This window comes from Poecilia mexicana, unplaced genomic scaffold, assembly GCF_051168715.1.
Source record: "Poecilia mexicana isolate PSO_F unplaced genomic scaffold, ASM5116871v1 scaffold_2, whole genome shotgun sequence".
NCBI lineage: Eukaryota > Metazoa > Chordata > Actinopteri > Cyprinodontiformes > Poeciliidae > Poecilia > Poecilia mexicana.
In genome coordinates, this window is record NW_028263371.1 from 20,593,195 (window position 1) to 20,620,026 (window position 26,832).

A 26,832-nucleotide genomic window follows, 5' to 3' on the forward strand; every position below is an offset into this window, starting at 1 on the left:
GTACGTTGTAGATGTTTTTATATCAATATATCACACACAAACAGTCAGTAGAAATTTTTATGAACAAGTAAGAAAATGTACAGAAATGAATCACAACCCACTGTTCTCAACATGTAGTGCTTAATTTAAAACATGATTAACCCCCACTTAGTAATAAAATGTTCTGACCCAGAGCTCTGATGTGGAGGAGACGAGGAGAAGAGGGGAAGGTGTGCGGCAAAACAGCTGACATTGATTCAACATTGATCAGACATCGGCATTTCATTCATTAGATTTCAACCACAAAACAACATTGATTCAATGACACAGTTTCAACATTGGTTACTTGGTTAGAGCTGGATGATTGTTTGATGGTTGATCCACCGTCAGTTGTCGACCTCAACCAAAAACCAACCATTCTGACTATAATTCAATGTTTATTTAACATTGTGTGCAATCTGGGCAGTTTGTTGCATCCCTCATCACCTCCTCATCTCCCCCTACTCCCTCCTAAACCTCTCCCCACCCAGCCGCTCCTCCCAACCTTACCCTCTTTACCAGTGGCGCAAAAAGTGGGTATTCAGGCATGCAACGTATAGGGGCACAGCACCAGAGGGGGTGCCAAAACCCCGTCTGGAGGGTGCCGATTATGTTTTCCCATACACTTCAGCGCGCCTTACGCTCCTTCACCTCATGCACATAATGAGGTAAATCTAGCACGAGTTTCACCCTTAATGTATCCTCGCCTCGGGGGGAAGCGAGCGTATGTTTTCTATGCTGACGTTCCTTCCTTTAGGGGTGGGGGGGGCACCGATTTATGTTTTTGCATCCACCTGAATAATGTGCAGTTGTGCCACTGCTCTTTACCTCCTCTTATCCCTTCTTCCCTCCCCCTCCTTGAGCTCTACATTTTATTACTAGGTGGGGGTTAATCATGTTTCAAATTAAGCACTACATGTTGAGAACAGTGAGTTGTGATTCCTTTCTGTACATTTTCTTTGTCTGTAAATATTATTACTGACTGTGCATAATGTGTTGACACAAAAACATCTACAAGTCTGTACTAGGAGTTGTACAGTCCACCTCCCCGTTTTTACACTAGTGGTTTGTCCCAACCAAACAGCCACTTTGCTGCTGGCTTGTTTGCAACTGGCTTCCGAATTGAATTCTCTTCTGAGCAGTTGTATGGTAAGTTTTTCAATATTACTTTGATCTTAAACGTGTTTATTGAAAAATAAGGGCATTGTTTTGTGCCCATAGTAATCCTGGTTATTTTGGGGCAAAACAGATATTTTTTATAATTGCGGTCATGTCTCCTTTTGTATTATTTTCATACTACCCACCACTCCAGGCCTAAGTATGAAATCCTGTGAGATTTTGTGGGATTTGAATTTTTAAAATAGGGCAGGGCCTATTGTTTGGTCTGGGAGAGCATGTGGTGGACAAGGAAGTGTAAGGCTGGCTGGTCCAGGTGGGCTTTAAATTGTTGTGATAGTAACCACTTGTTTTTAATTTTTTATTATGATGTTCTTAGGGACTTGCTTAAATGTGCCTCTCTTCCAGAACAGCTGAGTTAGATGATTGCATGACTGTCTGCAGCCATCAAGAAGTGCAGAAGGTTGTTAATCATCCACAGATTAAATCCAGGTGAGGCAGAAGGGAAACATGTAAGGCAGGTGAAACATAAATGAACTAAACCTGCTAATGACTGATTCAGTCTGTTGATTCTTGGATTGGTAATTGGCTGAAATGAACTGGACTATTATTACTTGTGTGGGATCTTTATCAGCATATAGACACTTTTTGAGGAATTTAATCAACTTATTTGGAAATATTTGTAGTTGATGGAAGATTGAACCAGCTATTTGATGGAAGTTTATTCTGTATAAATTATAAATAATTTTTCCAGCTACAGTGCAAATCACCTTTTGCTCTATTTATTTGTCTCTGTGTTAAATAAACCCTGATCCTCCCCGAGTTTTATTGTTAGGTTTTCTGATAAACAGCCTTTATTTTAAATATTGATTCCCTCATTTTAACATGAGTGCAGAATCATAAATCCTACACTATACTGCAGCTTGATGGGTAAATGTAGTTGTATAAACATTAAGATAAAGATTAAGATAAATATTATTTTAACAGTGAGTGTACATGAGGAACTATATGGTTTGTATTTGTTCTCAGACCTGTAACCAGTACACTTTTTAATCTTTCAGTGTCTTTCAGAACTTTTCACATGTTTATCATCTTTCTAACTGGCACCTTCCTCACTTTTATTTTTGTGTTTTTCAGCCATTGCTGTGCAGTTGACCCAAAGCTGACACTTGAGGACTGCAAGAAGTGGCTTCATTACATGCCAGAAAGAGAGGAAGACATCGCAAGGAATCAAAGTGACGCCAACCAGAGTCAAACTGGGGCTACCACAACTTGTACTGTTTCCCTAGTTCATAGAGTACAAAGCTTAACCTCATGGACTCTGTTCTTCTGTGGACAGCAGACTGTTGTTTTGACAGTCAACAAGGAGTCAAATATGTTTAAAGATCTCTGTCCCTCTTTTCTTAAATAAAATATCAAACCCATATTGTCATTTTTAACCTTTTGTACACAGTTTACCCATCATCTGCCAATAGTGTTTAACACCAGTAAAGAAACTTTTAGTGGCATGTTATGATGTAGACCTATCAGACCTAAAAAAGTACATAAATCCTTAGCTTTTATTCAATATAAAATCAACCCAAATCTGCATGTAGATCCACATTCAGATGATGGTTGAATCAATGTTGATTCCTAACTGATTCAATGTAGAATCAACACAAATATGCATGCAGATCCACAGTCAAATGAGTGTTGAATCAACATTGATTCAATGTAAAATAAACATAAATATGCATGTAAATTCACATACAGATGATGGTTGAATCAACATTGATATGTCAGTTATGGTTGAAACCCTAATGTTGATTCAACATACAAGTGACTGACCACTTTCAACGTTGATTCAATGTTGTTTCAATCATTCTGTGCTATCTGGGCTGGCCTTTATATATCTGGCTGATATTTGAGGGGTAAAGCAGGAGCATCACAGACATTAATTAGCATTAGCTAACGACAGTCAGCTGGCTCATCACTCAGAGTTCAGCTGATGCACTTAACATTATTATTTGTGTGCCTCTTACTTGTTCAGTTTTTCCTTCCACTAAACCTTCCAGTCAAAAGTATTTCTCATTATTATTAGAGAAAATAAATTGTAGACTTGAGCCACAATAATGTAAATTAACTAAACCTTTTTAATGATCCAGATGGAGATTCGTCTGTGGCGAACCTCCAGTTGGTGGCAGTAACCCACCAGTTGGTCCCGGTCCAACATCAGAGCAGATCAGGTTCGGATCAGGGTTCTGATGGTGCAGGAGTCTGAAACAGATCAGACTAAATGAAATCCATCATGTGTGGAGATTAATCCAGAGTCGGAGCTGCTCTGTAGCCGTTGTCCTGGTGGCTAACAGCAGGTTAGCACCGTTAGCCTGCAGCGGCTAACTTATTTTCACATTAAAAGTCGCTTTTAATCGCAGCTGAAATGGAAACAACGGCGACGAAAAGACGAGACAACAAGAAATCCCTGCGGGTTAAAGTCATCAGCCTGGGGAACGCCGAGGTGGGGAAGGTAGGACAGTTTCTGATTATTTCACATCACATCTACATGGAGACTGGTCCGGTTGAGCTGGTCGCCCGAACACGGACTAACCTCACTGCTTTACAGCTTAATTAATTGTTTATTACACGTCAATACATAGAGAAACTACTAACAGCCTGGATTGCAAACCCTTCTTTAATGTTAAGACAATATACTGATGCTTTTAGGTCTGAGCCCAAGACGTTGTTTATACCAGACTTTATTTAAATAATACATTATTTTATTATTCCTCATAATTTCTTTAAACTTCCAGACATTTGAATGAATGTCCAAAAAGGGTAGTAACTACTCTACTATTCGGCTTACACCTCACCTTTATAAATGATTCACATAGATATTATAATGTATGTCATTCAGGAGTATTACCTGATGTAGTGGACTAAACAAAGTAAAAATTGTGTTTTTATTTACAGTCCCTCAATTTTTAAAATCTCTGAGTAAATTAGATTATTCTACCCAAAATCATGCCTCAGTGTTAGTCTAACCCTCTGATTCTGCAGTTCCTAGAACCAAAGAGGCCTGAGTACAGTCCTTTATACAGTTGGTACCCATGTTTTGTAACGTCCATTAGAGAGTTGGTACATTAGACGTTTAGCACAGTCAGTCAACAGTCAACTTACAAGTCAGTTTCTAGGTTAACTGATCATTGTTACCAGCGGCTTATTAACGGGTATAAAACCAAAAGGCAATGTCTGGTCACAAAATGGAGGTAGGAGTTGAAGGAGTGATTGAACCTTGAGTCTCATCAGCAGGAGCATCCTGGTTCTTGACGTTAATCAGAAACCTGTTTTTATCTTCAGAGCTGCATCATCAAGCGCTACTGTGAGAAGAGGTTTGTTCCAAAGTACCTGGCAACAATCGGCATCGATTATGGAGTCACGAAGTAGGTCCTCACACCGACCGCTGTCCTGAACCAGATGGCTGTACGTCGTAGTGATGTGTGTGTTTGTGTGTGTCAGAGTTCAGGTCAGAGACAGAGAAATCAAGGTGAACATCTTCGACATGGCCGGACATCCCTTCTTCTACGAGGTGAGACATTTCAGGACGTTACAGGCGACGGTCTGGGTTCTTTCAGCAGGTGGAGGCACAGCAACTCGCTTGCCCTGCTCTGCGTTTCAGGTCCGTAACGAGTTCTATAAAGACAGCCAGGGAGTGCTGCTGGTGTACGACGTGGGGCTGAGGGAGAGCTTCGACGCCCTGGACAGCTGGCTGGGGGAGATGAAGCAGGAGATGGGCTCTCAGGCCAACATGGACAGCATCGTCTTCGTCGTCTGCGCCAACAAGGTCCGACCCGATCTACCGCCAAGTCATCAATGACATGCTGAACAGTCTGGGTCAGTCCTTCTGGTCTCTGGCGCCCCCAGGTGGACCTGACGAAGCGGCGGGTGGTGGATGAAGGTGAGGGTCGTCTGTGGGCGGAGTCCAGAGGGTTCCACTACTTTGAGACGTCGGCCCAGAGCGGGGAGGGCATCAACGAGATGTTCCAGGTAGTCCTGACGTCCTGTGAGCCGCAGAGCTTCTTACTGATGCTCTGAGGTTCTTCTGGTTTCGTCCTCAGGCATTCTTCTCCTCCATCACTGACATGTGTGAGAATGGCGGGAAGCGGCCGGTGTCAGAGGTCAGCGTGGGCTTCACCAAGGAGCAGGCCGACACCATTCGACGCATCCGCAACAGCAAGGACTCCTGGGACATGCTGGGGGTGAAGCCGGGAGCCACGCGGTGAGTCCGGATCCTCGCCGAGGTCCGACCCGCGGCGTCTCCTGACGCTGACGCTGTCGTCTGTCTGCAGGGAGGAAGTGAACAAGGCGTACAGGAAGCTGGCCGTCCTGCTGCACCCGGATAAATGCGTCGCCCCCGGCAGCGAAGATGCCTTCAAGGCGGTGGTGAACGCTCGCACCTCGCTGCTGAAGAACATCAAATAACAGAGTCAGAGAACCACCAACATGTTCGTTCCTTATTTATCTGGATATTTACTCTGTCTCTGTGCCACAGTGCTGTTTGCCAACCCTTAACCTTTAACCTGAGAACAGGCAGGTCTGACGATGAGGACGGCAGAGTCCACCAGAACCAACCAGGTCCATTTAGAGCTCTGAGTCTGTGTCGCTGTTTACAGAAATATGTGAATATTATTTAGATTTAACATCTTTCATCAGTAATTTAATTTAAATATTTTCATTCTTTGCAAATGTTTATAAAAGTGTCCTGTTTTTTGTACAGTTTTAAAATTCCTTTACAGTTATAATTTTCTTCCATAACATTGTAAACATGTATATTTTAAAATCTAAATTAAATATTTATTATCTTAACATCTGAACCGATAAATTAATGTCAGGATTTTATTTTAATGGTTTCCTATTATTATTATTAATCTAATTTAAAAAAAAATAAACTTCTAATATTTTACACTTTCTGTGAGCATCCAAATATGTAGATTAAATTCACAAATTTTAAGGGAATACATTTTTCTTATAACTTTTTAGTCTTGCTCAAATATTTAATTTGTTTATACATATATTGCAGCATTTTGAAAAATAACACTTCATAAACATTTCATTGGCTTGCAAAATAACAAAAAGTGATGTTTTTTTAGCCAAAAGAAAACATTTACAAATTTTTAAAAATGCCACAATTATAAGGAATTTATTGGCAGATAATCCTTAAATTATTTTTAGAAATTTGAGAATTAATTTAAATGTTAAATATGGATTTAATGTTACTTATATTAATAAAATGTTTTAAGTTAAAAAGAAAATTAAATGTCCCAAGTTCAACATGTTTATAAAAATTATCCCTAAAATCAGAAACAAATTGATGTCAAAAACTGATAAAATTATAATAACATTAAATTCAAGGTAAAACTGAGTTAACTGAACAAAATGACATCAGCTTTAAATTGGGCTCAGAAATACTGCAGGAAGTTGTAGTTTCTAGAACATATGTCACTTCCTGTTGCTCTCACAATGTTTGTGGTCTGCAGCTGATGGACCAGCTCGGTTCTGTTGGTGTTCTGTTGATCAGAACCTCACTGAGCTCAGAACACGTCAGGATTCACCGTGTTTATAAAGGTTCCCAGGTGAACGGGTCATGTAGGGTCAAAGTGCATGCTGAATGTTGAGATGTGATCCTTATGTTCCAAACAAACAGCCAGAACCCGACCAGAACCAGACAGCATGATGCTCAGTCAGGACAGGAACCAATCAGGAGGTCCCTCCAATTACCCATAATTCATTTGAAAAGTTTATTTACTCAATAATTTAATTAGTTTTAACTTTTGATTTAAATTATTTCCTGTTGGTTTCTGTTCTTAATGTTACACATTTTAGAGACATTTTAACCCTGATATTCAATTGTCACATTTACAAACTAAATTTTTATATTTAAAAAGCTAAATATTTAGTTTGAAGCTAAGTATTTAGCTTGCTAACTACATATTTAGTTTGTAAACTATTAAGCTTACTAATTATATCTGTTGATTTTCAAGTAAATATTTAGTTAGCAAGCTAACTATTTAGCTACCATTTAAATACTTAGTTTGAAGCTAAACAGTTAGCTTGCTATCTATTTAGCTAACTAAATAGAACAATTTACATCATTTTATCTGGAATCTCGTTTTAGTTGGTTTTATTTGCAAGTTTAGTGATTAGAAAACATTTCTCCGAAACTGTTTGGATGTTTTATTGTAGAACTTTACCAGATTATTTAATCCATTTTTCTTATTTTCCAGTGAAATGAGAATCATCCTCCAAATCTTCCTTATTTCTACTGCCAAACATTAAATCCTTATTGTGACATGTACTCCGGTTTTAACTGGACTTTCTTTTTTTTTATGTTACCATAGAAACGGTCAGCATGTTCCCCTCTAAGGTTTACATGTAGGATCCAACAGAACCATCTGTGTCTGTTTACAGACTTTTATCAGCTCGACTGTTTGATAACAGAGCTGACTGCTGGCATGGATACATGTTATTATTACAGTTTTATATTTTTACATGTTGATGTTTGTGTCCACAGGAATGAATAAAATCAGCCTGAGCTTCCACATGTTCAACCAAATGGATCTAATGTTTCATTTTTCTAATTCCACTGAAGGAAAATAGACATTTTCCCTTCTTTCTCCTTGTTTTTGGGAATATTTATGATTTATAAAGTGAAATGAGTCCTGATATGGACGGTTGCCAGGGCAATACCTTCTAGTATTGGTACTTTAAATCCAGTTTGGCCTGGATTTAAAATAAAGTTAAGAGGTTTCGCCACCAGGTGGCAGCACACTAAACCTACATCAGTGGATCCATTTTTAGCTCCCTGATCAGATACTTACAGCCCATCTTCTCAGGTTTCTGTCCATCTGTGAAGTTGCCATCAACATGGTCACACAACCCGAGTACACAAACACAACCTGGCCTGGTTGGAGGCCTGCCAATCCCATCAGGCACCTGAACGGTCAGACACAGCCACATGCTTAATCTGGCCGATTAATGAGCAGCCTTTTGTCCATTCGAGGGGTTCCTGATGGGATTAGCGCGGCACTAGGACATCTGCTGGTCAACTTCAGCTCATTACACCAAGCTGCTGCGCCTCTCTCAGACCTAGAGTTCAGGAGCGACATGTTCTGGTTGTGACCCGACGGTACCATCCGTCTTTACTCACCGACACCATGAAGACTGGACTCTTCCTGCTGCTGAAACCTTCAGAACGCTGATGAAGGAATGAGGAGCTTGGAAAGGCTATAGATGTTTCCTGAATAAATCAGGGAACAAGATGGAGTTGTTGGACCTGAGATGAATGAGGAAGCAGCAAGGAAACAGAAACAGGACAACGGCAAACCACAAGAACCGGAGTCGTTACTGGACATGACAAACTCAATTCTGCACCCAGTGAGTACAAGTATGTCTCGGTTCTGTCCAGTTTTTCATCCTGTGAACTAATCTTCAGAGGATTCAATAAAACCCTTCACCTTTTCTTACCGATTTGTACCCATTGAGCCACTTTACCTTAAATCCAAATAAGGTGTCTACATTCAGTTTGGTGTGAAGCAGGAATCCTCTTTAATGGTTCTGGATACATGGTTGAGTCAACTGTAAGTTGAAGTACAGCATGGCGCTGGCCTCACCTGGCATTAGATTAACACCATCTGCTTCATCAGCACTCTGATGGTGTCAATGGAGGCCTCTGCTAATTACAGACAATAAAATAGGACCATTATAATCAGACCCAACGTAAAAACCACTAAATACATGGAAACAGAAAAAAAGCTACACTTTTAAGCATAATAATGATAAAAAGTTGTTATATCTGTAGATGTTAAATCCTCTAGGAATCAAAGATGTGCAGTTTGAGAAAACCAAAGAGGCTGAGAGCAGAGCCCTGAGGCTCACCTCAGATAAAAGTGTGACTCATGATTTAAAAGCCATAAAGTGAAAAATGAAGCCACCTATCAGATCATTATTGAGTGACTTTACTGATTTGGAGTAATGGACAATGGTCTGGCAGAAATCCTGAAATCAGACTAGTGTTTCATGGTTTCTGCTCACACAGCTCCGTAGCTCAGACCCACCATCCACATAACCATGACTGACAACCTCACCCAACTGACAAATGGCGACTGTGAGTCAGCCAGGCAGCCCAGTGACATCACCTTCAGTGCGAACATCAGCCCCGCCCACGGCCTACGAAGGAAACGTCTGCTGTGGCAGACCGCCGTCAGGAACATCATCGACCAGCACAACCTGTACTCTCTGAGGCTCGCTGGCGGCCTGGAGAGAGGCAGACACCGCATCACCGTCACAGACGCCTACATTGCTGACATCAACAGGTACAACGCCTGATGCCATCAGCAGGTGACATTGGGACTTTTTGGTCTTTGATTGCTTCCTTTCTGTGGTTCTGCAGGCAGATACGCAACAAGACGTCTCGTGGTAATTTTTGGCAGAAGCGTCGTTCGTCTGCAGTTCGAGTTCATCCAGCAACTCCAAGGATTTCTGTACAAACGCAAGTCGCACAGCGTTTGCCAACTGATGCCGACTTCTTTGTATCATACGGATCGACGGTCCGAGGCATCTTCATTCCTACCATGCAGCTGACATTCAAGTAGAGAAGCACAAACAAAAAGGTAAAACAGTCTGATGTTCAACAGTTTTTAAAACTTGTGTTCCATCCGGACCACCAGGTCTGCCGACCTGGAGTTGACCTACCAGCAGTTCTCCTCAGCTCAGCGAAGAACCTCTCTGGTTGTCACCAACCTCATTGACATCTTCATCCGGCTGTTCATCTCACTGGTGACGTGGCCAACAGGCTGGGGGGCCGTGGCTTGTGACTGGCTGACCGGCCTGTTGCTTGTTCTGTGGGCGGGGGTCTGTGGGCTGGCAGTGGCAAACAAGGAGGTGATGACATCACCACAGTGGCTCCGGTATGTCTAAAACTAAAGGCTGTTAACCCTTCCAACGACTTCTGATGACCAACTGCTAAAAACAGGTCTGGACCTTCCGTCCGCCCTCTCAGGTACCTGTCGGTGCTCACCTGGGTGTCTCAGACCGTCCAGGTGTTAGTCGGGGTTTTCAGCTGGGCTGAAACCGATCACTCCTGGTATGTCTTCTTCACTCTGTTCTCCACCTACACCCTGTTGCCGCTGCCCCTCCCCTGGGCGATTGCTGCAGGGACAATCACCTCTACCCTGCACCTCCTAGTGGATGTCTGTTGGCACTACAGCGACCAAATTCTGATCAGAAGGGTTAGAAAACTTTTATACTTCTCACTTTTTACTACCATATGTCTTCCCTTTTCAGTCTAAATGCCTCTCCACCTTCTTTATGTCCTTTCCTTTGTCCAGGTGTTCTCAAAAGGCTTGTTGTACCTGGCAATGAACACCGCCGGTATTTTCATGAACTACCTGTCTGACCGGACTCAGCGGCAGAGTTTTCTAGAGACGCGAAGATGTATTGAAGGACGAGTCCGACTGGAGAGGGAGAACCAAAGACAGGTAAACTCTTCCCCACTTAGACACATTTACTCTTATGTAAGACAAACATGTCCAAGTCCTTCGTCGTTCTCTCAGGAGCGTCTGGTAATGTCCATCCTACCACGCTTCCTGGTTCTGGAGATGATTGCAGACATGTCTGCAGTGGATGAATATCTGCTGCCTCAACAGTTCCACAAAATCTACATCCACCACTACAAGGACGTCAGGTTGCCAAACACTTTTCTGATCGGCAGCAAACTGCTTTTACGTGATTTACAACTTCTGTTGCACCAGTAAACATGTTCTCTGTTTGTCCAGCATCCTGTTTGCAGACATCATCGGCTTCACGTCTCTCTCTTTGATTCTTTCGGCTCAGGAACTCGTTAAAACCCTTAACGAGCTTTTTGGACGCTTCGACAGGCTGGCTGAGGTCCGGTCATCTTTTGAACAGTTTCTAAAATAAAAAACTGTAGCCCTCCTTTGAGAATGAGGTTAAAGTTTTTCTCGTGTGTGCAGGAGCATCAGTGTTTGAGGATAAAGATCTTAGGAGACTGTTACTACTGTGTGTCTGGAGTCCCAGAACCCCAGCGCGGCCATGCCCGCTGCTGTGTGGAGATGGGCCTCAGCATGATCAGCACCATACGGTAAGAAAACTGACACCCCAAACACCATCTGCACAGGCGTCTCTGTAACACATGAACACATGGATTGTTGCAGGTATGTCCGTCGGGAGCTGCAGCAGGAATTGGACATGCGAATTGGTGTCCACTCAGGTTCTGTCCTTTGTGGGGTGTTGGGTCTTCAGAAGTGGCAGTTTGACATCTGGAGCTGGGATGTTGATATTGCCAACTGTCTGGAAGCTGCAGGAGTGCCAGGGTCAGCAGCTTAAACCAACACCTGGTCTCCCCAGAAGAGCTACAACAACCATAGAGCCAGTTCATGTTTCCAGCGATTGGTAAAAAGATGTCTTCCTCTCTCAGCCAGGTCCACATTTCACAGGCCACTCTGGACTGTCTGGGTGGGATCTATGAGACGGAACAGGGCCACGGCCAGGACCGGAGTGAGTTCCTACGGAAACACAATGTTGAGACTTACCTTATCCGCCCGGCAACACGGGAGGAGGCCCAGCCCCCTAAAGCAAGGCGCCCAAGTTATGATGAACTGACAACTTGGAGTGCTGAGTTGCCATTTGGAGACATCCTGGGGATGAACTTCGTGAGTATATGGAATATAGTTGGTAAAAATCTGGATATTCCTGGAGTCATTTGATTATTTCTTCCCTTGTCCTTCCCGTAGATCCTGGCCACTTTCACCAATGGCTCTCTCACCCAACTGCCGAATCACATCGCAGCTCAGCGTTCCGGTTCACGGGAAGTGAACAAGAGGATTCGTCAGGCAATGGAAGTGCGAAGCAGCGAGCGAATGAGGAAAGAGCACATCACCACTTTCACTCAGGTGTTCAAGGACTCCCAAATGGAGGGAAAGGTAACTTCCTATCTGGAGATTGGTTTGTTTCAGGTGTGATGGACAGGTGGTTGATCACAGTCCACTTCTTTTTCAGTATTCTCAGATGAGAGATGAACTTTTCAAGTCTAACATGGTGTGTTCCTTCATCCTACTGATACTGCTGATGGCCGTCCAGGTGCTAATTCCTGCCCCAAGGTATGTTTGTCCATCCACCAACAATTTTTACAGATTAATTCCAACCAAATTGTTACTGGTGACATAAAACAGGTTTTTAAACTGAATCATTTCAGTTCTCTGTGCTCCTCACAGACTTCTGGTATAAATAGAATATCGTCAGCATAACGGGGAACGCTGAGTATTTACCCTCGTTTACCAGACAAGTTCTGTTTCTGTTTCTGTTCAGGTGGAGTCCGATGGTGGCCCAGTTCATCATCAGTGGCTTTGTCTACTTCCTGCTCCTGTTGTTGACTCTGGGGGAGGAGTTTAAACGCTGCCCCTCCCCTCTACAGTCACTCTGCTGCTGGGTTCATGAAACCAAATACGCACGAACCGTCCTCATGCTAACTGCCATAACCGTCAATACGGTGATAGCCTCTGTGAACATCGTAAGTCTGAATATTTTTATTTTAGTTATTTTGACAGTCACAACCCATAGAATGGTTATTATCTTCATGCTTCTGGGAAACTGGATCTGCTGCTGTGAAGGTTAAAGTTTAAACACTGAAGCAAATTAAGTTTCTTCTTCTTTTCAGCTCTGGTGTGATTGGTCAGAATCCAGCATTACTGAAGCTTTTGTGACTTTACCTCCGTCCAGATGGTCAGATATGAACATTTGTACTCATTCAGAGGTGAGAGCTCCTTCATTCTGGACTCCCAGAACATGAAGCTGAGTTTCCTACCTGTAGCATTAGGCTGTAGCAGGAACATGACAGCAGCCTTCAGCCTGTGCAGCTTTTTGTTGATAGGTCGGTGGTTGCCATGGTTACTTGTGCAGTTTTTCGTTAACAGTTCATGGTGCTGAGTGCGGTGGTCGCCATGGTCACCTGTGCGGTGTTCCTCAGGCTGAGCTGCATGCTGCAGCTGGCCTTCTTGCTGCTGACCGCAGGTTTCTACACCTACGTCATCGAGACTCAGAGGTACGTTCAGGTGCTGTGGGTCATCTCTGAGTGGATGGACACCTCATGCCGTCTCCTGTCTCACGTTGTCCTCCCTGTTGATCTGATCTGAGGTCAGCTCCCAGCAGCTCTGCCAGGGGGGCGTTTGTCTGGTTCTCATGATGATGTTCGTGGTCGCAGTCCTCTACAACAGCAGACAGGTGAGGCCAGCAGGACAGACTGGTCACCTGAGCTTCTGTCTTCAGCATCTTATTCTCGCTCTTCTTCATTGGTAGCTGGAGGCCATGGCACGGCTGGACTTCCTGTGGCGCCTGCAGGCCGAGAAGGAGGTGGAGGACATGAAGGAGCAGCGGGAGCACAACGAGTGTTTGCTGCTCAACATCCTGCCGTCCCACGTGGCTCAGCACTTCCTGGAGAGAGACACCAACAACGAGGTGACTACCTGGGCAGACCAATCCCATGATGCATCAGTCTGTCCCTGTAGCTGGATGAACCAACCTGCGGCTGTGTTTGGATCCTAGGAGCTGTACGCCCAGTCGTACCAGTGGGTCGGGGTTTTGTTTGCCTCGCTGCCCGGGTTTTCAGACTTCTACGAGCAGAAGGAATTGGTCCATCAGCACGTTGAGTGTCTGCGGCTCCTCAACCACATCATCAGTGACTTCGACGAGGTCAGAATGGCTCAGTGGGGAGTCCAAACTTTATGAAAAAACTGGCAAACTTAAAGCATAAATTCACTAAATTAAGACTACACAAAAGCTAAAAGAACTCAGTGTTCCAGCTTTTAAGAAATTATTGACTTAAGACAAATTCTCGTATCTTGCCAAAAAATTACTTGTGAGTCAGTTTTTCCATATATCAAGTGTACTAAGATATCAGTTGTTCTCTATTTTTGTTGTACAATTTTTACCATTCTTTACTCGTACTCAGCCTCAGTGGCCAAACAAAATCATTTCCGGGCCTCAAACGGCCTCCGGGGCAGACGTTGGACCACCCTGATTAACTAGCCTGCCTGTCGCTGCAGCTGCTGGACGAGTGTTACTTCCAGGAGGTGGAGAAGATCAAAACCATCGGCAGCTCCTATATGGCCGCCTCGGGCCTCTCACCTGACCGACAGGTGAGTGTCCTCCCTGCCTCGGCTCGGCGCTGCAGCCGGTTGCTAACGGCGATGTGTCCATCAGGAGAGTGTCGACGGCTGGCGTCACCTCAGTGAGCTGGTGCTGTTCGCTCTGGCCATGCAGGAAACGCTGCGGCAGATCAACACACAGACTGGGAACCAGTTCCAGCTCAGAGTCGGTGGGGGCAGAAACATACACACAGAGACAGAAAGAATTTCATTTCAAATTCTCACCTTATTTAAAAAACAATTTTCAAATATTTATATTTAATTAAGATCATATTTGTTTTTGTTTCTTATAAATTAGATTTTTTAAATCTAATTTAAGATATATAAGATATATAATATTTTTTATATATTATTAGTTTTTTTCAATTCCAGTATTTCTTATTCATTTTTTCCATAAATTTTAATAAGTTTTAAAATTATTTAAAATCTTCAGCCGTTTGAATCTTCATGCAGTTCTCTCTCTGGCCTGCAGGTGTCGCCCACGGCCCGGTGATCGCAGGTGTGATCGGCGCCACCAAGCCGCAGTACGACATCTGGGGGGCGACGGTGAACATGGCGAGCCGGATGGAGAGCACCGGGGTCAGCGGGAGGATCCAGGTGAGCCACCTGTCTGTGGGAGGAGCTTATGCAGCCATCATCATCATCATCATCATCATCATCATCATCATCATCTTAATCTCCTTCAGGTGCCAGAAGCCACCAGCTGTATTTTGGTGGAGCAGGGCTTCCTACGGCAGCTCAGAGGGGACATTCATGTGAAAGGCATCAGTGAGCGTCATGGAAAGGTCGGTAGTTCAACTCCAGGTCAGGGCGTAAAGGTGAGGCTCTGACGCCTCTCACCCTTCAGGTTCGGACGTTCTTCGTGAGCAATCGGGACGAGCGGTCCAGCTTCGTGGAGCGCGGCGGTGGGCGGGGCTTCAGCATGAACAGGAACACGCTGGGAGCGGTGGTCTACAGCCTGGTGCAGGCCAGGAAGAGGGAGAGGCTGAGGGAGGAGAACGGAGGCTTCCACCTGGTCGAAGCCTCGTGACTTTCAAAATAAAAGCCTTCCTGTGACAGATCTCAACAAGCATTGAAGGCAGATTTTCACACATAAAACCCAGAGAAATGTTCAGACTGATGCTTTTGACTCTTTACCTCAAAGTTCTTCTTCTGTTCTGACAAACCAGAGCCAACAAGCTGATCCTTCCTGACCCAACCCGACCTGACCCAACTGGACCCGACCTCCAGACGAAGCCATAAAGTCAAGTTGCTCAGTGTTAGGTTATTTTTTTACTATTGGAAGGAGCTTTAGCGCTGAAACGTAAATGTTTGGAGGTTATTGTTGTATTTTTGTATCATTTTAATTCCCAAAATGTAAAATAAAATCATGTAAAAGGTGTAAGTGAATTTATTGGGATTGGAGTTCCTCAGGGCTGTGTGTTCGGTGCCCTGCTGTAGCTCTGCTCAGTTAAAGGTTTCACATTAAAATGCCGCGCTACGCTGCATCATCTCCATGGTAACCAACAGCAGAGTATTTGTGGATGTTCCTGAGCTCTTGAGGGCAAATCGAATTGATTTGAAGCCGCGAATCACATGAAGCTCAGAGGGAGGCGACGCTGATGTGAGTCAGGATCCAAACGGGATCCGATTCTTACTGCTGAAGAAAGAAATGAATATTAAAGATTTAAACTGAATCTGTGAAAGAAAATCAGTTCAGCTGAGCGGGTCAAAGGTCATCCTCAGTGAGGTTACAGACCCATCAGCAGGGATTATGAACACATGATTTTAGGCTGATGTTTACACACAGGATCATGTTTTATGAAATTAAAATATTTACATATTTACTCAGATTATTTTTGTCTCATATTAAAATTTGATGATCAGAAACTTTTAAGTTGAATAAAAAACAAAAACTAAAGAAATTTGAAAGAATTAAAATATTTTCATTTCTGTGTGAATATTTCACTTATTGATAATAAGAGGTGTGAATGGATGTGTGTCTTTAGTTTATGGATGTAAACTGTTGATGGATTTAAATAATATTTTATGATTTATATATTTTTTCTGCGTATTGAGCGTTTTATCGTATTTTTATGATTAATAATCATCGTTTTTACTCTTCATGTCTGCAACACGTGACCTCACGCCTCCAAACCCGTTACCTAAGCTATACTGTACTGACCTTTGACCCCCAGCTGTGAATAATTAGCCTGCAGAGGCATGCAATAAGTTTATGATCAAAGTTCTGACTGTGGCGGGTCGTCTGCCCGACTGCAGCGTCGCTTCTCCTCACATGACTGGAACAGAACCGACTCCCGTTGGACCGTAGGTTCTGGGAGGAGGAAGAGGAGTGGCCTTCCTCTGAAGGAGCTTCATTAGCACCAGCAGGATGGAGACCAGCAGGAACAGAACCATGACCGACTCTCAGAACCGCACCAGCTCGGATGAGCTCATCTTCTTTGTGAATGGAAAGAAGGTAAGACGGGTCAGTTCTGGTGGAACTCAGGAATTCAGTCTGATGGATCTCATGCTGCATGTTGACCCACTGATACCAGGCTCGGTTCTACTGACCCGAGAAAATATTCATTAATCATCTGCAGTTTGGAAAAAACAGAAAATATTCAGAAAGGATTTATGTGATCTGATAAATCATCTGGTTCTGGTTTCAGACCCAATCCGTCCTTTACTGAGGCTCCAGTTTAGTTTATTTTATTATTGAAATCTAGATTATTTTTATTTTATTTTATTTAAATTTATTTATTTGTCATATTGAATTCAATTTTAGTTTTTCCTCATTTAATTATTTATTTTTAGTATTTGTCAAGTTATTTTAATTAATTTATTATTTTTTAAATGTTTATTACATTTAAGAATATATTATTTTTAAAATTTGTAAAACAACTCTTGCTACAGTATGTCTGAATTTTATAAATCAGGTTTTATTTGGAAAATCTAGAATTAATTTGTTTATTTTATTTCATTTCATTTATGTATTTATTACTTTAAATCATTTATAAATTTTTATTTGTTTATATTATTATTCTGTTAACTGTTGCAGATTGTTGAAACAAACCCCGACCCTGAGATGACTCTGCTGACGTACCTGAGGAGAAAATGTAAGATCTGAGCCACAATTCATCAGCAAACAGTTAAAGTCCAACATTTACACCAACTTCCTGTCAGGTTAGAGAACCACGCACCAATCAGAGAGCAGGACTTATGTCAACAATAATAAGAGTTCAGATCTGAAAACAGATTTATCATCTTCAAAGGGGTCGACATCAGGATGATAAGGACTAATGCAGCATGAATATTATTTCAATATCTGTGACGCAAAGCAAAGGTTGGATTTCTGGTGTTGGGTTCAGTCGAGGTTTGAGTTCAGAGTCGATCAGGTTGAAGATGCTCGGTTCCAGCATTTCTTCACCTTTAAGGCAAAATGGGGAATCAGTGATGAAGATTTAAACGAGGGAAGATGTGGGACCAATGATGGACCCCTGAAAAACAACAGAATGAACTGACAGTACAACTAGAAAAAGGTCAGAGGTCAGAGAGAGACTGATGGAGAGGAAGGATGGGTCAACAGAATGAAAGAGGAAAAAACTGTTTATAAGAGACAACAGGACAACTGAGAGTAGCAGGACGATGAGACAAAACGGAGTTTGAGGAGAGACGTGAAATTTAGCATCTTGAGAAGGAGCAGAGATCGTTTCATGATGTTGGACATTGTGAGATTTAAGACTCAAACTTTGAAAGGTGATTTCCCTCTTCGGGTCTCTGGTTGAGTGAAGAAGTTTGGACTTCCTCTGGTTTAGATCTGATTTAGAGCTTCAGGATTGTGGTTTTTTGTAATTTAAACATTGAGAACATGATCAGTCAGGAGGTCAGAGTGAAGATTTGACCAGTTCTGTCAATGATTCCCAGATTTGCTCATTAACTCATGGTGTGTGTCCCTCAGTGAGGCTGACAGGAACCAAGCTGGGCTGTGCTGAAGGGGGATGTGGCGCCTGCACCGTCATGCTGTCCAGATACCAGGCGGAGCCGCAGCAGCTGCTGTATCCTCCGCTGGGTGAATGAAGCGTGCCTGGACTGCGGTCATGTGCTTCCATCTGACTTCTGAGCCTTTTCACACCAACAAACTGATTTCACAGCTGCTCAATGGACTGTTGTCTTCAACTGATATCAGACATTACGCCGTGAATGCCTGCCTGGCTCCCCTGTGCTCGCTACACCTGGTTGCCGTGACAACGGTGGAGGGAATTGGCAGCGTGGCGAGAAAACTGCATCCTGTACAGGTGAGAACAGGTGTCACCTTCTGAAGCTGGGTCAGTCGTATCAACGTCTGTCTCTGTTCAGGAACGGATCGCCAAGTCTCACGGCTCTCAGTGCGGTTTCTGCACTCCGGGAATCGTCATGTCAATGTACGCACTGCTGAGGAACAACCCCACTCCAAACATGGCCGACGTGGAGGAGGCCTTCCAAGGTCGTTGTTATGGGAGGCTCATCTTAGTCTGAGTCGTTTTCACTGCAGTAACGAAAACAATTTTCACTTTCAGGAAATCTGTGCCGCTGTACAGGATACAGACCGATTCTGGAAGGATACAAGACATTCACGATGGTACGAACAGATGGCTTAAAGGTTTCAGTAACTTTACCATGTCTGTACCAACGAAGGTACTATAAGCTGTCACCATGGAGACAGTAATGACTACCAGGTGTAAAAATGAGAGAGTAGCAACCAGATACACTGACAGCAGCAAATCCCAGCTGTCCACATGAAGACAGTAACAGTTTTAATTTGTGTTCTTCTAGGAAGGCGGATGTTGTGGAGGCAAAGGAAAAAATGGCTGCTGTATGGCCAATGGGAACAGAGATTTCCAAGGGTCAAAGGACAAACCAGAGGCAAGCCTCACTAAAATCTAACATCAGTATGAATATCTTTGGCTTGACCAGCATTAAATGTGCATTATTTCACAGGAGGCCACATCTCTGTACAACACAGCAGACTTTGAGCCGTACGATCCCACACAGGAAGTCATCTTCCCTCCTGAACTGATGGTGAGGAACACAAACCCTCAGGAGATTCATTCAAAGATGTTAAACCAGGCAAAATACCTTGTTGCATATAAACCAGACCATCATCTGCATACAGTTGAACATAAGCTTTTGTGTCAGTCAAAAATCTAAACACGACGGAACCAGAGCAGTCCAGGTGTACTACCTGCTGTAGTATCACTACTTTTACTCTAATTTTACACTTTGTGTGAGGAAATACTCCACTGACAAGTTATTTAACCCTTCACTGATTATGTGCTGAATGATTTAAACCTTTCTTCTTGCCTTTCTCCCACAGAATCTGTCTAAAGCTCAAAGATCATCACGTTCTCTGTGTTTCCATGGAGACCGGACAACATGGCTGCAGCCAGAGAGTCTGGATGAGCTTCTGCTCCTGAAATGGAAACATCCAGACGCCCGACTGGTGGTAGGAAACACCGAAGTGGGTGAGTTTTCTGCTTCCCTAACACCGTCCGTCCGTCGTCCGTCCATCCATCCATCCATCCATCCATCGTCCCTGTTACAGGTATTGAAGTCAAATTTAAAAACATGGTGTACCCTGTGATCTTGGCTCCTGGTTTCATCGCGGAGCTGAATGCAGTGACTCACACTGAGAATGGTGAGAATGATTCTTCCTAAAGTAACACAAACATAATAAACTTCCTTCATTTTAACACTTAAAGTCCAACATATACAACACAAGACGTGACTAAGCATCCTCTGGTCTTTAGGCATCGTGTTTGGTGCAGCATGCAGCCTCAGCCACATGGGGGCGGTGCTGAAAGAGGCCGTTCAGACTCTTCCTCCTCATCAGACTGAAGTCTTCCAGGGTGTCTTGGAGCAGCTGCGATGGTTTGCAGGACAGCAGATCCGTAACGTAGCTGTGAGTTTCTAAAGAACGTTCAGACCATCTGATGTCATCTCACAGGAGTACAGTCTGTGTAACTGGTTGTGTTTTCAGGCCATTGGTGGAAACATCATGACAGCCAGTCCCATATCAGACCTCAACCCTGTGTTTATGGCAGCGGGCTGTAAACTCACACTGAGGGACAAAGGTAGATTTATGATTTATCTGGTTCTGCTTCTGTGTGAAAATGATTCCAGACTCCTAAAGATGCAGCCACTGAGAGACAAAACGTCCTGATGTTGCACTGTCTCTGTTTGTCAGAGGGGGCGGAGCTTAAGCGACCTTTAGTCAAGAGTCCAAACTGGACGTCTTTCTGCATGTAAACAGCCTGTTACATAAGTTTTCACCAGAACTTGTGCAACAAAGATTTGATGTTTTCTGAATCCAGTGAAGCCTGAAAGGACAAAAGGTTCATGAGTAATTCAGTGTGAACTTCTCATTCAGGTCTTTGCAGATGATTAACAGCAAATCTCACATTAATCTCTTTAAAAACAGAGATGGGTAAACCTTTGTTCTTCTTGCTGCTTCAGTAAAATCTCTGAGGTGCTGTCAATGAAATAACCTCTATAGAATAGGAAGTTCATCAGTTTGATGGAAAGATATCAGCAATGACCCCATAGAGGCATCTAATGTTGCTCAATGTGGGTCATCTTCAAGTCCATCAATGTGCAGACGATGTCCTCTAGACAGATGAGACCAAGATAGAGATGTTGGACCATTATGGACAGAACCAACTGTAAAGCACGGTGGTAGAAGGATGATGTGGGTTTATTCTACAGCTACAGGACCTGAACACCTAGTGGTCATTGGACTATGAAGCTGTCTGGAGCCAAATGTCATAAAAACATTTCCATTTTCCTATGGCTGTTTATTAATTGTGGCCCTTCACTTCTTCCTCCACTAGATGGCAGTCGGGAGGTTCAGATGGACAACAGTTTCTTCACAGGTTACAGGAAGACAATTGTACAACCTCAGGAGATCCTGCTCTCCATACTCATCCCATACAGCAAGAAGGTTGGTGTCACATCAGAACTATGGTCTCTCACTAAACTATCATGAATGTCTTGAAACCCAAACCTAAGTCTGGTTGTCCTCTGCTGCTAACCTTCTCTGTCTTTCATCCTGACTCTCTCCTTTGTGGCATCTGACCTTTCCTCTCTCCACAGTGTCAGTTCGTCTCAGCCTTCAAGCAGTCCCCACGCCGTGAGGATGACATCAGCATTGTCACCGCAGCGATGAGCGCCATCTTCTCTCCTGGGACTGATATAGTTAAGGACCTGAGGCTCAGTTATGGCGGCATGGCGCCGGTGACGGTATTGGCCAAAAAGACGGCAAACCGGCTGCTGGGAAGGTAAGAACTGAAGGGTAAAGATCAAACCATTAGAGGAAGATTGGATTCAACAATGTGCTGCATTATGCAGGCAGTGGGGGGAGGAGCTTCTTCAGGAGGCTTGCTCCTCATTGGCTGAGGAGATGAGCCTAGACCCCTCTGCACCTGGTGGCATGGTGACATACCGCCAAACCCTGACCCTAAGTCTTTTCTACAAGTTCTACCTGACGGTTCTGCAGAAGCTCAGATTGCAGGTTTGTCTCACTGAGTTCAACTTCTTCTGTCTAACAAAACTAAAACCAGACAATCTTTAAGATTTGTTGTTCTGTCAGGGTCTGAATGTGCAGGAGGTTAGCTCAGAGTGTCTGAGTGCCACAGAGATTTACCATCCAGAGACACCGTCCAGCGTTCAGGTCTACCAGGTACAGCAAACACACCTCCACCATGCAGAGAAACACACTTTATGTCCAGGAGTGTAATTCTCTGCTCCACCTCCAGGCGGTGCCAGAGGGGCAGAACCAGGATGACATGGTGGGCCGTCCCATAATGCACCTGTCAGCCATGAAGCAGGCCACAGGTGAGGCAGTTTACTGTGACGATGTGCCTCTCTACGAGAACGAGCTTTACCTGGCCCTCATCACCAGCACCAAGGCTCACGCTAGGATACTGTAAGACACAATCCAGTCACACCTGAACAGTAACACACACCTGGACAGTAACACACACCTGTCCGGTCTCACCTGCCGTGTGTTCGCTGCAGCTCTGTGGACGTATCAGTGGCAGAGCGGTGTCCCGGAGTCGTCTGCTGTCTTTTTGCCAGTGACGTTCCTGGCAGTAACGTAACTGGAGTAAGACAAGACGAGACGGTCTTCGCCGACGGCCAGGTGTGTTTCTGTCAGACCGACCAATCAGGTGGTTTTGTCATGTTCAGGTTAATGATGCATCTGTTGTTTTCACAGGTGACCTGTGTGGGTCACATTATCGGTGCCGTGGTGGCCGACTCCCAGCTTCATGCTCAGAGAGCTGCCAAAGCAGTGAAGATCCAGTATGAAGAGCTGAAGCCCATCATTACCATCCAGGTGAGACCAGAAACACCTGAAAGCTCAGCAGTAATCAGTGTAGAACTCACTGAACCACAGTTTTGTTTCCTTTAACAGGAAGCCATCGCCGCCCAGTCCTTCTATGAACCAATCAGAACCATCCAGAACGGAGACCTGGAAGCAGGCTTTAAACAAGCTGATCATATACTGGAGGGTAAAACAACCTGTCCACTGACCTCCATCTGACCTTGGTTAATCAGATAGTAATTAATAACTGTCTCTTAGGTGAGATCCATATGGGAGGTCAGGAGCATTTTTACCTGGAGACAAACGTCACTCTAGCTGTTCCCCGAGAAGAAGACGGAGAAATGGAGCTCTTCATTTCCAGTCAATCGCCTTCTGATTCTCAGGTAACATTCAGAAATCTCTGCAAAGTCGACAGGAAGCGGTCAGCCATGTTTGGAAACTAAAACCACAAATATCTTCTCAACTGCAATTTCTTCTGACAAACCCAAGTTTAAATGTTCACTGTCATTCAGAGTAGAAAGTGTCAACCAAGAGTTCGCCACCTAAAAGCCTTCCTATCTGGAGATGCAACTCACATGACACATTTTTGTTTGTCTTTTGTTCTCCAGTCTTTTGTAGCAAAGGCCTTGGGTGTCCCGTCAAATAGGGTTCTGGTACGAGTTAAGCGGATGGGTGGAGGGTTTGGAGGAAAGGAAAGTCGGACCACTGTGTTGTCCACTGTTGTTGCCGTGGCAGCAAACAAGTAAGTGTACCCTCATTTCATGTTAAATCTGAAACTCCAAAGATTTAAAGAGCTTTGTGTGTTTCAGGTTGAAGAGACCTGTCAGGTGTATGCTGGACAGAGATGAGGACATGCTGATCACTGGAGGTCGTCATCCGTTCTATGGGAAATATAAAGTATACATAGTTTACCTAAGCTTCTGATAGAGGTTACATTATTTGGTTGATTTGAGCTTCACTTCTCATTTCTCATAGGTTGGTTTCCTCCAGAGTGGGAAGGTTGTTGCTCTGGATGTGGCTTTCTATAGCAATTCTGGAAACTCCATGGATCTCTCCCAGGCAGTGAGTTTCATCCATAACCAGGATTTCTCTTCTTTTCATCATACGCTATGCTGACGATAGTTTGCTTCTTTGTGCTCAGATTATGGAGCGTGCTCTGTTCCACATGGAAAATTCATACCGTATACCAAATGTGCGTGGCCAAGGCTTCCTGTGTCGCACCAACCTCCCATCCAACACGGCCTTCAGAGGCTTTGGAGGGCCTCAAGGCATGATGGTAGCTGAGAACTGGATTACAGATGTGGCTCATAGTCTGGGCCGCTCACCTGAGGAGGTCTGTACATGAATAAATGTCTGAGCATCTGGACAGTAGGAGTGTAGGAGTGTCCAGTATCTGATCCCTTACAGGTGCGCCGGTTGAACCTGTACTTGGAGGGAGAGTCAACGCCCTACAACCAGATCCTGCATGGGCTCACACTGGATCGCTGCTGGGATGAGTGTCTTTCACGATCTGAATACGAACAACGACGAGCTGCTGTTGATCTCTTTAACAGGTAAAACTAATGAATCTGAAGGAAACATTTAGCTACAAACTGACAACAACTAGACTGACGAGTTTTGACCTCTTTACCTCAGAACTCTAACTGGCCAGAGCGAAGTTGTGCATAAAAAGGCTTTTGTGTTTCATTTCAGACAGAACCGATGGACCAAACGAGGACTTGCGATTGTGCCCACTAAGTTTGGCATCAGCTTTACAGCCACCTTCCTCAATCAGGTTCACTCAACTGTTCTCTGATCTGCTTCAGGTCAAGCAGTTTTTGAGGAATCTAAGGAGTTTATTAATGAATAAGTTTGACCGACTGAGTTCTTTGTCTTTAGGCTGGAGCTCTCGTCCACATCTACAGAGACGGCTCTGTGTTATTGACTCATGGAGGGACAGAGATGGGACAGGGACTCCACACCAAGATGGTCCAGGTGGAGAACTGAAAAAATAACTTAACACAACCCTCTTTAAATCATCAATCACATGTTTTCAGCTGCTGATTTGACCTTATTTAAGAAGGAACTGCCCCGCCTTATGGCCGTCAAAAAACAGGAACTTCCTGGAAATAAAACAAAGTTTTGTATAAAGGTGCTATGTTAAACTAAAATAAGTTCAGCATTGTGTGGATCTGAACTGTCTCCAGGTGGCCAGCAGGGTTCTGGGTATTCCCTGTTCAAAGATTTTCATCTCAGAGACTAGCACCAACACCGTGGCCAACACCAGCGCCACCGCTGCGTCCGCATCCTCCGACCTCAACGGGGCGGCCGTTCAGAACGCCTGCGAGATTCTGCTGAAGCGCCTGGAGCGCTTCAAGACCAAGAATCCCAAAGGATCATGGGAGGACTGGGTGAGCTTAACCAAGAGATCACACAGCTTTGTTGTTTCTGTTTATTTAGTCTAAATGAAACCAACATCTTGGGCCTTTTAAATATCAAATGTTGTGTTTTCTAGGTGAATGCTGCTTACTTCGACAGAGTCAACCTCAGTGCCAACGGCTTCTACAAGTGAGCTTCAAAGTACAGTCATTGCTTTGATTTGAGTTCAACCAAATTGGGAGGGTTTCCTTTGCTTCATTAGGACTCCAGATCTGGGGTATGACTTTGACACAAACTCAGGCAGGGCCTTCAACTACTACAGCTATGGAGTGGCTTGTTCAGAGGTGGAGATAGACTGTCTGACTGGAGCTCACAAGGTATGGACTTTCTTTATATTTTAACCCTCAGATTACTTTCAATCTGCTACTGATTAGACTTTCCTCGTCATTTTGTGTGGCAGAACTTGAGCACCACTATAGTGATGGACGTAGGTCACAGTTTGAATCCAGCCATCGACATCGGACAGGTAGGTCATCAAACACTCTGCTGTGGTTTAACCGGATCAAACCTCTGGTCTACATCTTCTCCTCTGGCTGCAGGTTGAGGGGGGCTTCATGCAGGGTCTGGGCCTCTTCACGCTGGAGGAGCTCCATTACTCCCCTCAGGGCGTCCTCCTCACTCGGGGTCCTGGTTCCTACAAGATTCCTGCCTTTGGCGACATTCCCACTCAGCTGACCGTCTCGCTGCTCCGAGATGCTCCCAATGAAAAGGCCATCTTTGCCTCCAAGGTAACATCCCTGACTCTGCAGACAGAAACATCCCTGCTCTCCTACATGGTAGGACATTTTAAACCGACTCTCTCTCTACCAGGCGGTGGGCGAGCCTCCTCTCTTCTTGGCGGCGTCTGTTTTCTATGCCATCAAAGACGCCATCAGAGCCGCCCGGGCGGAGTCACGAATGATGGGACCCTTTAGGCTGGACAGCCCGGCCTCAGCAGAAAGGATCCGCAATGCCTGTTGTGACCGATTCACCAAACTGGTAAGAAAACCTCCAGGAGCATGTTTCAGTGATGCAGACATAAAAACCTTTCTGATTGTTTGGTCCTGCTGGTTTTCTCCCAGTGCCCTCCAGCTGAGCCAGGAACCTTCACCCCCTGGTCGGTACGGGTGTAGAGGACGATTTGGTCTCAGAAGCTGTGATCGTCTCAAGTCCTGGTTGTGATGAACTAATGGAGGTTCTGGATATTTTGGATGATACAGAGAACCTCTGAGGTTCTGGGAGGATTTCCACAAATCTTCCCTCAATAAATCCACTTCGTCTAATTTCACCATCTGTAAGGACAAATGTGAGCAACATGACGATGACTGTGTCTGGAGAAAATAAAACTTGATGAAACCTGCTTGAGTTTCAGTGTTATCCTTCAATAGACGGGTTAGAATAGAGCTGCATTCTGATTTCTGACCAGCAGGGGGAGCTGCTGTTTGAGAAAACATCAGTTTGGATGAAAGTGAGGCAGGCAGGTTTCTATTAAACTTCTTCAATTTATAGATGAGATCTGTAGTTTTAGGTGTATGAAGATTCCTCCTTTCAGGTTCTCCCCTCACTGATGTCACTTCCTGTTTTAGAGTCACATTATATTAAATCAGCTTAAAAAACATTTTAAACATGAATATTAGCATCTTCAGTGAGCATATAAGGTGTTCCTGACAGCTGCATCTTGTGAGGTGGTTGTCAGGCGATTTAGTTGATCTTTAGTTTTAAAGTTCAAACCAGAAGTTTACATACACCCAGTACAAATACACA

The 26,832-nt window shown here is 44.1% G+C and overlaps 3 protein-coding genes across 6 annotated transcripts; all 3 read left to right on the top strand.

The window, feature by feature from the left end:
- The first annotated feature begins 3,294 nt into the window (after window positions 1-3,294).
- Window positions 3,295-7,723, top strand: dnajc27 (DnaJ (Hsp40) homolog, subfamily C, member 27). Of its 4 annotated transcripts, none has more exons than XM_014976683.2 (7): window positions 3,296-3,640; window positions 4,471-4,553; window positions 4,630-4,699; window positions 4,790-4,954; window positions 5,035-5,160; window positions 5,229-5,389; window positions 5,460-7,723. In XM_014976683.2, exons 1-7 carry the CDS (start codon window positions 3,554-3,556, stop codon window positions 5,590-5,592), a joined length of 825 nt encoding a protein of 274 aa, XP_014832169.1. In that variant the 5' UTR covers window positions 3,296-3,553; the 3' UTR covers window positions 5,593-7,723. The 4 variants fall into 4 exon arrangements, with proteins under 4 accessions (XP_087859951.1, XP_014832169.1, XP_014832168.2 ...); XM_014976684.2 differs by having other exon boundaries at window positions 3,301-3,640; window positions 5,035-5,157; XM_088003825.1 differs by having other exon boundaries at window positions 3,295-3,640; window positions 4,630-4,954.
- A 1,379-nt stretch (window positions 7,724-9,102) lies between these two features.
- On the top strand, window positions 9,103-15,709 carry LOC106910104 (adenylate cyclase type 8). Its single transcript, XM_014976676.2, has 23 exons — window positions 9,103-9,482; window positions 9,560-9,757; window positions 9,837-10,076; window positions 10,169-10,397; window positions 10,497-10,646; window positions 10,722-10,852; window positions 10,944-11,055; window positions 11,142-11,269; window positions 11,343-11,501; window positions 11,606-11,840; window positions 11,922-12,110; window positions 12,187-12,287; window positions 12,496-12,697; window positions 12,845-12,940; window positions 13,101-13,228; window positions 13,326-13,407; window positions 13,483-13,641; window positions 13,729-13,875; window positions 14,229-14,321; window positions 14,386-14,500; window positions 14,803-14,927; window positions 15,017-15,115; window positions 15,178-15,709. The coding sequence occupies exons 1-23, from the start codon at window positions 9,238-9,240 to the stop codon at window positions 15,358-15,360; spliced, it is 3,546 nt and encodes a 1,181-aa protein (XP_014832162.2). The 5' UTR covers window positions 9,103-9,237; the 3' UTR covers window positions 15,361-15,709.
- Window positions 15,710-16,527: 818 nt separating this feature from the next.
- On the top strand, window positions 16,528-26,428 carry xdh (xanthine dehydrogenase). Its single transcript, XM_014976679.2, has 35 exons — window positions 16,528-16,788; window positions 17,371-17,428; window positions 18,271-18,367; window positions 18,499-18,607; window positions 18,669-18,795; window positions 18,869-18,930; window positions 19,125-19,214; window positions 19,290-19,370; window positions 19,666-19,813; window positions 19,894-19,986; window positions 20,099-20,250; window positions 20,329-20,422; window positions 21,179-21,288; window positions 21,441-21,625; window positions 21,696-21,858; window positions 21,937-22,026; window positions 22,103-22,272; window positions 22,365-22,488; window positions 22,564-22,683; window positions 22,762-22,858; window positions 22,930-23,054; window positions 23,280-23,413; window positions 23,481-23,568; window positions 23,647-23,733; window positions 23,813-24,004; window positions 24,079-24,224; window positions 24,364-24,445; window positions 24,550-24,645; window positions 24,858-25,061; window positions 25,166-25,218; window positions 25,292-25,406; window positions 25,490-25,555; window positions 25,629-25,817; window positions 25,900-26,067; window positions 26,151-26,428. Exons 1-35 carry the CDS (start codon window positions 16,702-16,704, stop codon window positions 26,199-26,201), a joined length of 4,053 nt encoding a protein of 1,350 aa, XP_014832165.2. The 5' UTR covers window positions 16,528-16,701; the 3' UTR covers window positions 26,202-26,428.
- Window positions 26,429-26,832: the final 404 nt, after the last annotated feature.